At 30.8% G+C, this 17073-nt stretch overlaps 1 protein-coding gene across 11 annotated transcripts in view; it reads right to left on the reverse strand.

The window, feature by feature from the left end:
* Positions 1-17073, reverse strand: part of LpR1 (Lipophorin receptor 1) — a 168013-nt gene that overhangs the window by 26741 nt on the left and 124199 nt on the right. For 2 of the 11 annotated variants that reach the window (XM_068770720.1, XM_068770717.1), the window contains exons 1-2: positions 7006-7063; positions 2075-2280 (exon numbers count right to left, since the gene is read on the reverse strand). The exons of 8 other annotated variants lie outside the window; for them this stretch is intronic. In XM_068770720.1, the coding sequence (XP_068626821.1) occupies positions 2075-2192 (118 nt within the window). In that variant the 5' untranslated portion in view covers positions 2193-2280; positions 7006-7063. Of the gene's footprint in view, positions 1-2074; positions 2281-7005; positions 7064-17073 lie in introns of those variants that run through there. One more of the 11 variants, XM_068770715.1, reaches the window with a different exon arrangement.

The raw sequence follows: 17073 nt of genomic DNA on the forward strand, positions 1-17073 counted from the left end.
AATGAAAAGACTATTCAGACAATAGCTATTCATGAAAAAATATGGAAACTATGAACGCAGCAAACTGCACAAGCATTATACTAAATTGTCCCCTAGATAGCAATAATGTTGAAGCACCAAGAAATTACCGGCATTACTGGGCTGTCGTCGCAAAGCAATACCAATGAGTGTGCTCGTTATAGTAGTCGCTAGCTTTCTCAAAACTTACAAACGGTCAATGTACCTAGTCGAAATATTAAAAACCTTAGTCATCTATCTATATATGTAGATGACTGAGGACTTCTACGAAAATTGTATAATATTAACAATTCAATATAGTTAAAGTAGATGTTAAAAAATTCTTCATGTTGATTTGAGATTTTTCACTACCGTAATATTAATTGTCAAAAGATTTTAATGAACAATATCGTAACATAAATTATCAAACAACCAGGGCATAGCTAAAAAGGTTTCTAAAATAATATAAAAAAGCCGCGCTTTTGAAGTAGTGTTTTTGGAGAGTTTGGCTCGGTCGCTCACAGAAGATGGATATTGATGGCTGACATTTTGAATATTTTTTTCTAGTTCCTGTTCCAATTGTAAAGAGAGAACTTAAAATTATATTGTAAGGATATGTAAAATTAAAAATATTGGTTGATAGCTTTATAAGTTGAAATTCACTGTCTGCGACTAAGTTACAACATAAGATATAAATAGTGCGTTAATATATATAAATAAAGAAACAAAAATCATAAGTAAAAACGTGCTTTTTATTTAGAAATAGTAGCCATTTTCACGTGGTTCAACCAAGATTATTTTTTTAAAGAAAAAACTCTGAAGTAGTACAAAAATCTCATTTTAATTTTAGTGAAACAGTATCGATACCATCAATGAAAAATGTGGACTCTGCAAACAGCCGTGAATTGCAAACAAATAGTGAACGGATGGAAAATCACTCCAAACATGATGTATAACGTCGCGGGAACAATTCCATAAACCTAGCGCTATTGGAAATCTCATCTATTGTTGACGACTACTCGTTTCTCGTTGTTAACTTAATTTGAAAGGACGCTTCGCTTCAAGCGAAAGATAAATGTAATATTGGAAATCCAGTTGGTTCAACTGTAAAACATTTGAACGCAACTATTTTTTTAACCTAACTATACAAACTATTACTTTAAGATAAATTTATTTCTAACGGTGCGCCAGCTGAAGTCAATTAGATTAATATTTTCTTTCTTTATTTCAGCAAGGCTGTTTGAGTCTCAGTTCTGAGATCCTCCCACTGTGTAGATTTTAAATGTAATCTTTGCGGTGTCTTTGCATTTGGAGGCTCAGGTTAAAGCTCATTCTAGGTACACTTCTCGGGACGATTTTTGAGATACATGTGTTTTAAAAGTTGGATATTTTTATTGAAGAATAATATAGTTTATTGCTTGTCAATTTATAATTTTCTACCTCTGCCATGGTCAATAACAAGTGGTTAATATTAGTGCAGTGCAAAGTTGTCTGCGCGAAAAACGAATTTCTTATACTAATAAGTAATAATAATACATTTTGTTGTAAAATAAAGCAAAATCTTATAACCATTAAATAGAAACCATACTATAACTAAACAGAAGATTTAATAATGCGTAGACAGTGGACAGCCACGGTTTCTTACAAAGAACTTTAAACCACTGGTCGTCCCATAAATCAATATCCAGCCGAAATCATGTAATAAACTAGATAGCTTTTTCCTAATTTATTTAAAAAATTGACACGTATTTTAAAAGGTGTTGTCATACATAGAAGGAATGAATTTTATGTATCCTGACTTTTTTACCAACTATGACTTCAGATCATTTTTTTCTAATTATTTTCACTTTCATGTTACACTGACTAACCGACTATAAACGAATGACTAAAGTTCATACTACCTTGGCCTAGCTTTAAAAGAAAAAAGCATTTTTTGTCAAATAAATTTCATAATTATTCCTACATCCAGCTTTTCAGATTCCCGCTTGACGTTGGTTTATGAGACGACTTGTGTGCACGGACCATTTATATCCGAACGAATTAAAACCTGTTAAAACTATAACGCATTCACACTCACCTGAATTCTTGTAGTCGTAATTACTAGTATATGAGTCGTAATCGTCGTCATACACTGAGGCGTCTGCGTTCTTCAGAAATCCATGTGCCAGGAGACACACAAGCCAAAAAGTAATCATTATTATTTATTCTGTTTTTGTCTCGTTATTGGTTGATTATTATAATGCACTTTATCTTCATCGGTGATTTTAATGACATTAATTCAATCTATTAATGAGTTAAGTAGTAGTAAGTAGTAAATTTATAGAATCGTTTTTTTTTTTTAATTTATCTGTGAGTTGTAAATAACCAGTTGTGGGCATAACACAAATATTATTACAAAAATGCAGATCCAAATTTGTAGTAGCCAGTTGATTGATCATAATAAAAGTAAAACTGACATTTTATTAACACGTTGAATTGAATTTATACAGTAAAATGCTTTCAAATATTAATCTACGGCTTGTATATTTTCACCAATTATATATACATGTACCAAATATGTATACACATATTTATATATATAAATGCATTTATTCGTTCAACATATTGGAGAAAAAGCTGTTGAGCGGACGTGATGCGATAAAAAAGTGATTACAAAATTTATGTACTTCGGTCTGGGATAGTAATAAGGAATAGATTGTTAACAAAATGGGACAGTTTGCTAACTCGGCGAATATAAATTCAAATTCAAAAGACCTTCAGTCAAACCAGTTCGTGATTAAGCAAGACCTTAGAATGGTTAATTAATATATTCTTATCACTGTATTGTTTCTCGATCACAGATTTTTGTTTATTTTTTTCATTCGAAATATTATAATACATAGTTTTTTTTTTAACAGTAAATGAGTATTTCTAAGTTTCTTGACTTTTAGCTTACTTTTCAATACACGTCTTTGTTCTTTTGAAAATATTCGACTAAACATGTGTCTTCAAACTGCAAAATATTTCATAAATATTGTTAATATTTTTTTTTCATTTAAGATATTTAACAAGTGAAGTAGTCGCTTGAAACGGTATTTTATGCACAAGTTTATTGCTCCAGTTATCGCTTTCAATGAATATAAACTTGCAAAAATTGTATTTTTGTATGCGAGACAGAAGAGTTTGTAAAGCAAAACAAATAAAATATAAAGTTAAGGTCTATCACGCAGTGCAAGTTACTCCGCGCGGTCACTAAACCTCGATTGCTTAGGTACGAATACGCTAAATAGTTTTATGCGATGGATTAGATGTTAATTCAGGTCACGTCGCTTAAGTGCCAATTGATTACATAGTATCTGCTTAGTTTAAGTGGTCGGTATACAATTTACTCGTGCGTTTGATTTTGCTGCGTTAACACTATGAAGTTGCACGTAATATAGTTAATTTTATAAATGTGCAAATAGAAATCAAAACAGAGTAAAAATTTATCTGTTTCATAAAAAGAAAATTCTCAGTGGGTAATAAGGAAAGTTTTTCATCAAAACCAACGCTTTTTAGCAAATAAAATATTTGCGAACTGTCTGACATTACTGTAGCTAGAATAATTTATTATTCAACTAGCAATTCATATACATTATTATTTAAAGAATTAGGAAAAATATAACTTGCGGGTACAAATGTAAATTATTAATAAGATCGTACGAAACTTATTTTGATTCTTTTATTTTAGAGCACAGTGAGGCTAAATAAAGTTAATAATTAGGTTAAAACGATGCGGGTGCAATTTTACAACAATGTTGATTATGTTCAATTATTATCTTAGCATTGAAAAGCAACTATTTTAAATGATTTGCATTTTTGTTATTGATTTGCCACAACTCAAAAATTTCAATTACCTTTAGAAAATAATTAGATTGTCTATGATGAATTTTATCAAAGCGAAAATTTAAATAAAGGTAATAAGCGGAGGCTTTAAATTTAATCGATTCCAATTAACAATTATTCTTTAAAACAAACTATTTGCTACGGCATAAACTGAGACTGTTTAATTAAAAAACTGTCATCGAAAACATTTTCATCGCATACTGCATTTAGAGTATAATTATAATTTAAATATAGAACATACTGTTATGTAGACTAAACTATATGTATGTTAACAAGTATATTATTATATAAATCTTATTATCGCATTCAAGAGTTTTAGTTGATCGAAATGTGTGGAATTTGATTTGTTAACTACTTTGCAGGATTGGTATTATAATATACCAATCAAACGTTAAATTACATCTGAAAATTCTGACCAGCTCTTCTCAGCGGATCAGTATTCCAGGCCAGTGGTACTTTACTACTTATATTAAAATAATTGACGACTCAAAAGTAGTGTAACTGCCTACTCGTATGAAGATATTTTGAATTTGTTTTAAAAAAAACATTGAATAGTTTCAAAAAACTTAGTTAAAAACTAATTCAAAATTGGTCTTAATAAGAGGCTAGGTTAAAGACATAATGGGATAATTCTAATGGATAATATGAACACTTATAAGTATATATTTGAAAAAACTTAAAAAATTAGCAACGGGTGGAACATAACAATTTTAGTTTTGAGACTCCTGACCAATTTCAAATCAATCCGAAGCCTCACATCTACGTTATATATGAATGTTTTTTAAATAGTACTTACGTAAACCATCGCACAAGGTCGGTCAAATTTTAAGGGGTAAGACAATTAAATATATTTGCAAATGTTTCTTAAACCGTGTCCTAAAATAGATATTCCAAGAGAGGAGACTCCTTAATAAACCTTCAAATTTCCTTTTTACGGTATCGTTAAAGGCTCGTGTGTTAAATGAGCCATGAGTCTTAATTTTCGTTCCAGCCGCAAGTAGCTCGCTGCGGGCTTCGACGACCGACAGGCATATAATTAACAGCCCCCGTCAAATTCACACCAATCACTCTTGACTGCTTACGCCCTCTTTGTTACAAATTATACTATGTTAAAAACACATCCTCGCGTACTAAAAGTATTTTTTTAACGTTTACTTTGCAAAACGTATTTATTTTCCTAGAAATGTACCATACATATTGAAACGTTGAAGCGATAAGGTGATTCTTTTGTTACGACAAATACAATTGTTTACATCATTCAAATAAAGTGGAGCTAAATGAAATTAAATGATGATTTTGATTTAATTATTTTCTCTAAGGAAACAGTGCGCATATTATTATACTGTTATCAAGAAATGCGTTTACAATTCTCGACTAATTACAGTAATAAGTTCGTAACTGTGCAAACAAATGACAGCGTAAATGTGGGTTAAAGGCCAGTGTGCCATACAGTTTTCAACGCTTCATAGTATGTAAATCAATTCGTGCATCCAACACATTTACATTTAATATAATGTAATGTTATACACATTAACGAATCTTTTATATTTCTCAAATAAGATTAAAACAATTAAAAATGCCAAATATTATTTTCAAGACAGAAAGTTAAAGTTAATAAATTATTTTCTTTCTAAACACATTATAATTTATAAATCTTCAGATACATGTCAAATAAGATAGTCTTATTAAAGTCTACTGTGATATCAGTAATCTCATAAACATTATATTTCTGCACTTTCTTATTATTATAAATAATATTATTCCATAACATAGGCTTTCCAATTTTATTGAAACACAACGAATATTATAAAACCGAATCGGGAGTGTTTCGTATTATTAATTTAATATAATACGCAATAAACTTTCTGGCAAAGTTAAATAATTTATTGTGAAGTTTTTTGAATATCCTCCCGGGCGTACTTTTCCTTTTCCGGCTTAAATATTTATTCGCAATCCCCGCGAGTATACTTAGGTATATCACCTAGATAGAAACTCGTCGAGGGGTCCGGATTGAAAGCGTCAACTTGTAGTTTTTATACTGCGTGCGAGGAGGCCATATTGCGTTGTAGCCCAACAAGTGGAGTAGAGCAACACTTTAAGAGCGAGCTTTACATAGCCACTGAGAGAGTGCACTACTTGGACCGTGCGCTATGACTGCGTGCCATTCACAAACTCGCATAAACACGACCAAAACAAAAATTTTAAAAATTTTCAACTAATCACAACACTCAAAATCTTAAAACCCAAGCCGTTTCTTTACTATGCAAACGATAGAATAATTGTATTAAAATATTACTTGTAAATTTTCTATGTTTTAAATGAAAATATCAAAACTAGGTGTTTATAATGCCTATTAAAAAGTGAAAATAATTACAATAAACATAACAATTCTAAAAGAAAAAATAGTACTATATAACTTATTCGTATATATTAGTAATTACTGAAATAAAAAAAGATGTTCAGTTAATGATTTATGATGTAAATTGGAACAAGAAATGTTTCATTTAATTACAATACTAAATTTATATTAAAAATGATCTATTAGAGATTAAAAGTGAAAATAAGCTTTGAAGTAAATAAATCTTTAAATTATATTTATAGGATTCCCCCATGTTTTACGAGCTGGTTGCTTAATATGTTTTTTAACGAAATATAACCATTGATTACATATAGACCCATCTGAATTTGAAATATAGTACAGTTTTATTAGACGAAAAGATTTTATTAAAGCAATTATTTGCGATAAACATTGTATTGTTAATCGTTCAATATTTTAAATATATCTAGTAATTAGATCATGTTTAGGTCGTTGGGAAATATTTTCCGCTTATGATCAATCTATTCCATTTTCATTGATAAATTTATGTATACAAGGAACTGTAAATTGTTTTTTTTTTTTTAACCAGAACCATTATTAATCCAAATATTTCGTTCTATGTAATCAATAAATACTTACATGTGTTTAAATGATAGATACAACTACATGTCGCTAAAATTTTCAATAACGAAAATTATTTTTATAGATCCACAAATGGAAATTTACACAAGCTTAAACAAAGAAATCGAAATCAAGTGGGTAAAAAGGATTTGTAGTTAAATATTAACTGGTTATATACAAAACACAATAGCACTTAAATAACAAACCTTCGACGTATGGAAAAAAATATGCAAAATAAATTGGTAAATGATAAATAACGAATAATATGTACGTAGACACTAAGCGATACGGTACGCGGGCCGTCGCGCCGAGAGCCGGGACTCGAATGTGGGGGCGAGTATCCATCAGCATCCAGCTTTCCCTCCATCCTCCCCTGCCCCGTCCCTCTGTCTGATAACCTGCTACTTCGGAAGTCACTAAACTCCGTCATGAATGTCATCCAGGCACCAACACTTGTGAGAAAAATGTTTTTTATTGAAAAGGGCTCGGTTATGCCGTTAAGTTTTCTCAGTCCGAAAATCAATATTTTATCACATACATTTCTACATCATATCCGCGGGTTTTTTTATTTTTTAACGAGTAGAAGAAAATTACTGAGTAAAGTTTTATTTAAATATTCTTTAAGCGTATTTACTATATTCTTTTATTTAAATATTTATCTTGGTGTAGGGTTATCTGGTTCTATAATTATATAAGTAATAAATATCGTATCTTGACAAGCATTTCTTTCATAAAATGGTATATCTACTAGCAGTGTTTGTACTGTGTCAACTCTACTTCTTTGTCGAGACAAAGGATGATTCGACTCTACAGAGCAGAATTTTGTTTTACAAAAGTTTGTGCACTGGACTCTTATAGACGGGCCGTACCTTTTACCATCAGGTCACTGCTCTTTAATATCTGTCAATATTTAAAAAAGAAGACGTTTAACTTAGTTGCATGGGAAGCGAAATAACAAACAACTTGTTAAAGATAAATATAATCTTTCACAATATGAATACTGTATTAAGCTAAAAATAGAATGATCGCATATAGGTGTAAAAGCATTAAAGGGGTGAATGCATATCACATATTTAGTAAAAAAGATTTTACACTTATTTATAAGCAACATGTATAAAGTGATCACTCTTTGTTACATCGATTGATTTTTTATATTGGTATGCGAAAGGCCAATGACTTCTAGCATTGAAAAGTTTGCAAGGACAGATAGTAAACAATATTTAATCAAAATATATAGTGATTCCAAATTTGAAAAGGCTTTTGTACTAGAACTATACATTAGTTGTCAGCAAGTGAGCTATGTAATGGTCTCTCTAAAGCTTTTACAACTATATCCATTCACTCCGTATATAAAAAGAAACATTACTGTCATCAAGTACAACAGGTTTTTATTAGTATATAATTTTCGTATAAGACAAAGGTAAAACCAAAGTTATTTTCCATTTTGATCAGCATGAAACGCAAATTAGTGAATAATTTCATCATACAAAGATTGTAATTTGTTTGTACATGTAATAGCAAATTGCATCAGAAAATTCATGTTGACTGCTGCACAAATTGCAGTGCAACCGTTATCATTTACGCTGCACACGCAACTTTTCGAAAGCTTTGCTAAAGCACGCACAAGAAACGTTCTTACTCTACTCAAGCCACGATTGCATCAGAAAGATGCTTGGACAAGTTTGATACGAGGCTTAAAACTGCCACTGTTTGTCCCGCGTGTAGCTTCGGTATTATACATATTTAATGCTAAACATTAATTAAATTTATTATATTGTTAACTGATTCTTAATTTTATCTAGATAGTTATAGCTTGGAACTTTTAGAAAGGTTCAAAGTCACCCAGACAGTAATAAAGAGGGAACTCAGAGCTTCATTTTAATAAGAAATTAGGAGATCCAAGGAAAAGAATTAAGGTTACTTAACGTATCTAGAATAATTCGTCTCAAGTGGCAATGGACGGAGCAGATCGCTGGTGCAACCGATGGCCGTTGGAACCGAGGTTCTCGAGAGGCGAGTACGAGTTGGTAAACGCGGCGAGGATAGGCCACCACTACGTGAATTAATAGCCAGAGTTAGAGTTGCTGGAAGACGTTGGATGCTGGCAGTGCAAGACCGGTCATTATAACGATCTTGGGCTGAAATTATGGTGATAATTATAACGTTCGTAACCCGAAAACTTTGAAAGGCTTTTCGTTGGCAGGCTAGTCGATAATAATTAAAAAAGTTATATTTACTACCTTCTTCAAATTAATGAAATATGCAAAGCGAGTGCAATAATTTCGAGATTTTCATCTCCAGACGGGTCAATGAAACCCAAGCAAATGACTAGTTGAAGTGCAGACTACAACATATAAACTATGTATAGTTGTTAATAATATTATAGTCGCGGCGACGGAGAGGAAATTATGTACAATATCTCCTTGATGGAAAACTACTTTACGACTCTTCTTTGTTAGTTATTTTGACTTTATTACTAAAATTTAAGAGCCGGGCATTGTTACAAAGTTACTTAATCTTATTTTTTTTTAAAAATTAAGATTACTGTCCTTTTTAGTAAAATATTTTGATGTACTATTTTTTGCTCTTTTCATATATGGTTTTATTATTTACACGCGGGTGAGCCAGTTTTTTTAAATGGTCTTCATAATGATATTATGAATAACATAAGATATTGTTATATCTATAACAATCATATTATTAACATTTCAAATTGTTTACTTTATATAAAACTACCATATTTTATTTAACATTGAACATGTCATCTAAATTTTGTTATCGTTTTGATATAATTTTTTTAACTGATGTAATTATAGTGAAGTAGCGTGGTGGGGGCCGAGTAAAAAGAGTGCTGACTGACAGAAGGCAGCGGCTGATATTCCCCACCCCCACTCCCTTATCGCCGCATACCTAAGACGCAGTACAGCAGTTTTGGCAGCACTATAGTCGCATAGCAATTGTTTCAAATTTAAATATGATGCGATGTGTGAATTTGTAAAGAGTGAACGTCTTGTTTATAATAAGGATCGCTAAATATATATATATATATATATTTAAATGTAACTTTATTAGTAATTAATATTTATACTGTATAAATACAGGCAAAAGATTATAATTACTCAAGTGTACATTTTGATGAAAGATCATGATTGATAATTAAGTAAATGTAATCTGACTTACTTGATTATTTATCAAGTATCCTAACATTAATATAGATTAATATCAAATTACAAATTGGCTCAGAGTTAGGTAAGATTTATATTAATCAATGTCATTTATCATAACTGTGTTATGTTATAATACTAAGCTGCGTTTGTTGTCTGCTACAAGAGTAATTCTCATTAATTTGTTGTAATATTCCGTATGCCCCTTCCCGTGAATATAATCCTGGTACTGCAATACGAGGAGCACTTAAAGGTCGAAATTGCAAAGTATTCAGTTTATACTCGGTATGAAATCTCGCTAAGTTTGCGTTTCAGATAAAAAAAGGTTGAAAGCGACGTGAATATAGAAATATTAACGTTAAGAGTATCCAACTCAAAAAAATTCAGAAATTTTAAACAAATAGGATTAATTTAATTGGGCCAATGACGCCTTTGTATATAATTTTTTTTACAGTATTAGTTATATTTTTAATACAAAAAGGTGTTTGCTGTCAAACACCTGATAGAAAGTATTTCCGGTCGAAACTTAACGACGTTGGGTTTCGGGATTTAAACCCGCCGTAAGATACCTACTGGATCACGCCTCACCAATAGATTTTCAATAGGGCCGGTGGAAAACGGCGTGGATCATGCGTCTTCCGATGACCCTAGCCGATGACATAGCCTGTTGACTTTGTGGGAGGAGGTCCTACGTTTTTACTTGCCGGTACTCTCTCCTCGGTCTGTACTCCAGATCGATAAGGACACAGTTTTTGCGCGTTATGTGGTCTGCCCACAGCGACTTCCACTTGCCAATCGGCCAGTCTATGATTGTTCGTCTACGGATCACCGATTCTATGCCGTACAAATTTCCAGCGTAGCCTTAAGGAGAGACCAGGTTCCGCTGCTCTAAGTTAACACTGGTAAGACGGACCTTTATCTTGAGGCACTGAGGGATGCTGTATGTGATGTTTCATATATATATACATATGTATATATATATATGAATGTATATATGTATATAAATACATATGTGTGTGTGTGTCATATATTTTCGCGAAGGAAACTGTATCCAAAATTGAAAAAGGAGTCCACCATCAGTGTAAACGTTAAGTTTATATTTAAAGATGCATGTGTTTCTAATATTTAATATATTTGTTTATTTTCAGTAAAAATAAAAGAAATGTCAAAGAAAAATCAAGGAATATATAAACGGATTGCTAATGTCAGTTCTAGTAGAATATCTGTGTCATGAAAATGATCGATGCAGTCTGCTCCCTGCAGGTTTGTTTAGCTCTCAGAGAAGATTGAGAACTATTAATGTGGCGGCACCAACGTCACCATCCAGTATTAGAAACTTTAGACCGACTTTCCAGAGCGAATTTTTAAAGCAGAAATATTATTTGATATAATAGTTATTATTGATTTAAACAATGTATTAGCCTCGACTTGCTTTAGTCAAAATTTTCGCAGCTCTTTTTAATGGTAAATATGTGTTTGGAGAGTATTAACCTAGATAAAAATCGTTACCAAATCAGTATTCTAATTAAAACATCAATTGAATAAATTTATTACTAGGCATATTTATATACTAGATACTTAGTTCTACATGTTCTAAATGTTTCTTCATTTTTTTTTTAAATAAATGTTACTTTTTAAAAATAACTCTAACATATTTGTTATGACAAATGAATAAATATTGATATTATCCTAAGGAACGCGAATACTTCTAATAATGTCATAACAATTTCAAACGATATCAATTATTTCTACTCATTTGCCAAACAAATTAATTAGATTTAACGGAATCAACAACTGTAAATAATATATAACAATTTTAATAAAAAATATCGATGCGCACACCTAAAGGTTATAGTCAAAAATATATTTTCTAAAATATCTAGTGACATTTGAAATGCATTATTAATAACAATAGCAACCGATAGGAAGCCCTCCGGATACGAACGACCTACTTTTGAAAGGGGTACTTGTACAATATGGGCGTAAACAAAATGTTACAAATAAAATGCTTGTTCTACAAGCTACAAAGTGTCTAGCTGATGAATCATGTCGGCAAATGTATATCATATTGATTTAACAAGTATGTTAACCGCTTAAATAACATATGAACAAAAAAATAATACGGCTGATGGATAAATAAATTTGTGTGACATAGTCTTAAACATCGTCGCCAAATTCCTTCCTTCTTGTCTCCTTACAATAAAAAAGTAACAAGACACGACACAGAACATCAACTCGTGCGTGTATTACACGGATGAAACTCAAGATGCGGTCGCGAGAATCATAGATGTTTCGAAATCGACAAACACCACAAAGATACCGACGTACAACCTGAGAATGGGAATATGGAGTAGGGATAAGGAAGGAGACATTGCTAAAAAGACAAAACAATAAATGGAAAAGCAACATAAAATAAAATAAAAACGAGCCAAGTTAATTAAGTTTAAAATAGTTTAAGAAAGAAAATGAATTAAGAAGAGACTAGAGTAACTCAGGTTATTAAACACTGTGAAACGCAAGAACTTGAGCAAAAATTAGGGAAATATTACAGTTAATATTTTATTTTAAATACCAGTGTATTGCAAAAACACAAGCACTAAGCTAATGACTGTGGTACATAGATTCATATAATTTCTCTGGGGTATATGATTTATATAATTTCTCTGTTTGTTAATTATGCACATAAAACTCTATTAATCTATTTAAATAATAACAAATACAGACTCTCAAAGAATTACTTTACTAAAACAAAAAAGAAACTACTCACTGCGGTTTGCTTTAGTTAACTTGTAAGTTGGTAAATAAGGCGCTGCTAATGAAAAGCGACATGTCGCTAACGAAGACAGAACGTTAGCACAATTGGATTGGAAAGAAAAAATTAACTTCTGAAAGTCAATAAATTTTTCTTACCGTACTCTCGAAACAAAGATGAGATAGAAAAACTTATGTCAGAGAAGAAAATATTTGTTTTCTTACGCGACACGGGCGTGCAATTTAAGAACCGAGATGAAAAAAATATTGGAAAAGTTTAATGCGAACACTCGTCAATTAACAATATGTTGGCAGGAAGTACTCAGGATGTACAGGGGAAGTATTCATTATATCTTAAGGTTTGGTATATCATAGTACATAGGCCAGTTAAAAAATGATCTATTTTTTTCCTAATCTCATCAACGTCTATACAAACTTAATTATCAAAATACATTGATTACAACATACAAAATACATTTTCAAGTGAGAGGAAAACACTCTGTAGTTGACCTTCTTGAATGCAGTGAGTGCGCTTTGTGAGAATGAAATCGTATACTTTGAAACAAGGAAAAGAAATAGTATACCAAGGAAAGTAGAATTGCCCTAAAGTATGCATAGATATGAATTGGCATGTTAAGGTTGTCAGTGTCAGTTCCTTGCGCGAAGGTGTTTTTGCGTAGAATATCAAGTTACTTACAGATATAATCTGTAAACTATTAATAATTTTTATTACAGTTATATTGAACCATACTCGCCTTGTAACACATCTTCGCTGACAGCAACCAAAAGGCGACCACTTCTTTCTTCATCCTTCAAGTTAAATACTATACTGAAATTTCTTAGAATAGTGGACCACAAGTTGCTTTAGAAGATATAAAACCTGTATATAAAACCTAATAGAGGTCCACAGAACAGTTCATATTTAAATGCCGCAAAAAATCCTTGTAAATATTTCCTATTCGCTGACATATTTTTCTATGAAATATATATTCATAATGCTGGTAATACAGAGTGAAACTTAAATTTGTAAAATAAAATATACTCGCGGCCGTTCCCTACATAAAAGCTTTTTTGCGCAAAACTTTTTTAAGTGGCTTGGTATCATATTTGGAACAAAAAAGAAATAACTGACAATTATATACACAGGATGAGTATATTATGTAAGTGTAAAAGCTTTAGGGGATTTAATGTTTAGTTTATTTGTCAGCGAAAAGCTTATAAACTATTTCAAATCATCCTGTATAAAGTGATAGTGACATAAAATATTTTTTTAATATTTTGTTATGGGTTAATTATGATGTTTTAATAATAATGTTCCTGTGGTCTCTCATATTCCACATATTTTTTCTAAGTACTCAATGTATATGTATAAATAATATATATACAGGCGAGTATTTCCCAGGTGGTTTTTTAGTTCTAGAAAAATATGTGTAGTAAAGAAGCCGTTACAATTTGATGCACGCTATTTTGAACCGAAGAACAAACGAAGTAATAAATATTGCAAAATGATTATTACGAATGTAAATATTGCAATAAACGTTTCTCATCGTGTATAAAGCAATGCATGACCGAATTTCCTGTTTGACCCCATATCTGCGCAGAGTCCATTAGATAAGATATCAAACTGGTTACTGCTTCGATAACTGCCCCGTTTTCGACTACAAGATCATGTAAAGCGAATACATTGAATATGCAGCTCAACAGTAACACTACTTAGAAGAAAAATGTACACATCTTTCATCGTCCTGTGAGTTGAGTCGAGATGTATCATATACCTTCACAACTTAAGTTACTGAACCTTGCAATTATTAATATATGGTTCATGCAATTAGCATTTAGATTTTATTAGATTTTAAATAATTTACTATTGACACTAGCAGATGATGTGAGGAACTATTTTAAATTACTGGCCAATTTCAATTCTTTGGGATCACTAATAGTGTCTAAAATTGGCTTGAGTGCCGATTGTACTTTTCTGTGACCGCCCCCCATGTAAAATTAACTTTTCTTCATTAAGTTTTTTCTTATTGAAATGAAAAAATATAAGTTTTTGAGTTAATGTTAAAAATAATTGTAACGTTCGCGTGAATAGCATTAAAATTGGAAAGACGTCATTCTTCGCTAGCCAGCCCTGGATGTCTTTTGTTGCCTGTATTATATTTCTCTCCACGATTTTAGCGTTTTTTATATACAATGTTAAATTTACACTATTTTTTCTATATAGGGATATATGTTGCATTTTAATAAAGAAAAATAAAATAAGTTTTTAAATAAATATTTTACCCATGATCAACACCTATCGCTTGTTGACCGCTAGCTCGATTTCTTATAGTGCAAGTCCATACAATCAATTTGGCTTGTTACTTTTATATGATGTACAAAAATAAATAAAAATGTATTCATGATATCGCCTGTTATTTATATAAGTATCTAATAATAATCTTTAATGTTATTTTACCCAAATCGGTTAAATTTTAAAAACTAAATTGGTGATTATTACACTTTACGTACATATTTCCCATCGACGAGAGTAAAATGAACTGTGACCACGTATAAACAACATTATTATACCTCAGACTGTTAAAGTTCTTATCGCCAGTCATAGTTTTAGGGTAATTCCATGATTTGTAACTATGTTCTACATTGTTACTGAGGTAACAAAGAAAATTAAATTAAAATTACAACTACGACATTGTTCCCACTGCATGAAAATGGAAATCATACAACAACGTTATTACAACGTACCACATAATCTTATTTAAAGTTTAAAATCTTTTTATGTTTAAAAACATAACTTGACTTAAAAATATTCCCGCGCAAAAAAATATATTTTCCGTTACATACGGAATTCTTGTTAGCCCGCATAAACAGCTCTCGCGAATGTGTCTAAAGCGATTACTTGATACGTTATTTTGTCCATGTTGACATAATTTATCTTCTCAAATACTTGAAGCGTAAAAAAGTTATTTCGCATAAATTAAATTGTAAATTGGTTTCCCTTTGCTTTTTTAATCTCGATTGAAAATATAGGTTTATATTAAAATACTTATTTGAAAAGCAAAAAAAGTTTGACCTTTTTCTACCTACGATTTGGACGATAATAAATATTTGTACTCCTAAAGCATTATTATCCATTATTTTAGAAGCTAAATGTATTTTTGATTTAAACAAGCTGAAAAAGTAATTTCATTTTTACTATTTAAATCCTATCAAATATTAAAAAAAATTATAAAACATCAGTAATATATATATATATTATTACTATTTGATTTTTAGTAGAGAAAAGAATGAACTAATAACGCATAAAATATAACAATAAAATTTATGCCTCTGTTTGCATACTGTAAAATAAATAAATATAACTGTTGTGATAAAAGTAATGCTTAATTAAAAACGTCGCTAGACATTAAATCAATTATGTCTTTATATATACAAAGATATTAATTACACAATGCGGCTATCGTCACAGATAGTATAAAAATTATTATGTTTTTATATTGTATAACAAAACAGATAAGCATTGGTTTGCAAAATATAAGTAGGAATTATGATGCCATTTCCAAGTGTTATGTTTTATATGAGGCATATAACTATTTTGTTTGCATCATTAAAATGCGAATAACATTTGATTGCTTTGGAGTTCTATATCCTTTAACAATATTAAGCCAAGTATCGTGGGCTTATAATAATATAAATAAATATATCGTATCATTTTATATACAAAGGCAATGAATGGTTATATTCTTCATTATAAATATAATAATAAACATTAATTATTGTTTTTCATTAATCATTCATTAAAGCATGATGATAATGAGAAAGATCTATGCGCTGTTACTGACGATGACTAAGGTAATAGGTACCCATAGATTATAGTCGTAACACAAGCTTCCACGTAAACATTGCGACATTGAACTGCTATTTTGATATCAATTTCATAAGGACTAGATGTTTTTACTGGTGTATTCTATTCAACCTTTTGATTTTAAACAAAATTTTGCATAATAAATTTAACTTCACGTATTTATTAAGAAATATTGGAATACGGTGTAGAAAGCTTAATTATCGATTAATAACTAAACAAGTTAAAAATAGATTTATTCGGCACTGCAAATGCCACAAACTCTTATTAGTTTTAATATAATCATCAGGTCAGTCGATAGACACCCACTGCAGGGCATAAGCTTCTCCCAAAGATCGCCACGTTGCCTGGTCTGGCACTGCCGGCATCCAGCGACTTTGACTATGTCGTAGAGTATGTAGAGTTTCAATAACATTGTTATATTTTACATGAAAATGATTACAATGATACTGTTTATTTTTGAAATCTATGATGCCGCGAGACAATATAGATAATAA

This window comes from Battus philenor, unplaced genomic scaffold, assembly GCF_028537555.1.
Source record: "Battus philenor isolate CCGP_79_NKW_IND1 unplaced genomic scaffold, ilBatPhil1.0.hap1 SCAF_3, whole genome shotgun sequence".
In the NCBI taxonomy this organism is placed as follows: Eukaryota; Metazoa; Arthropoda; class Insecta; order Lepidoptera; family Papilionidae; genus Battus; species Battus philenor.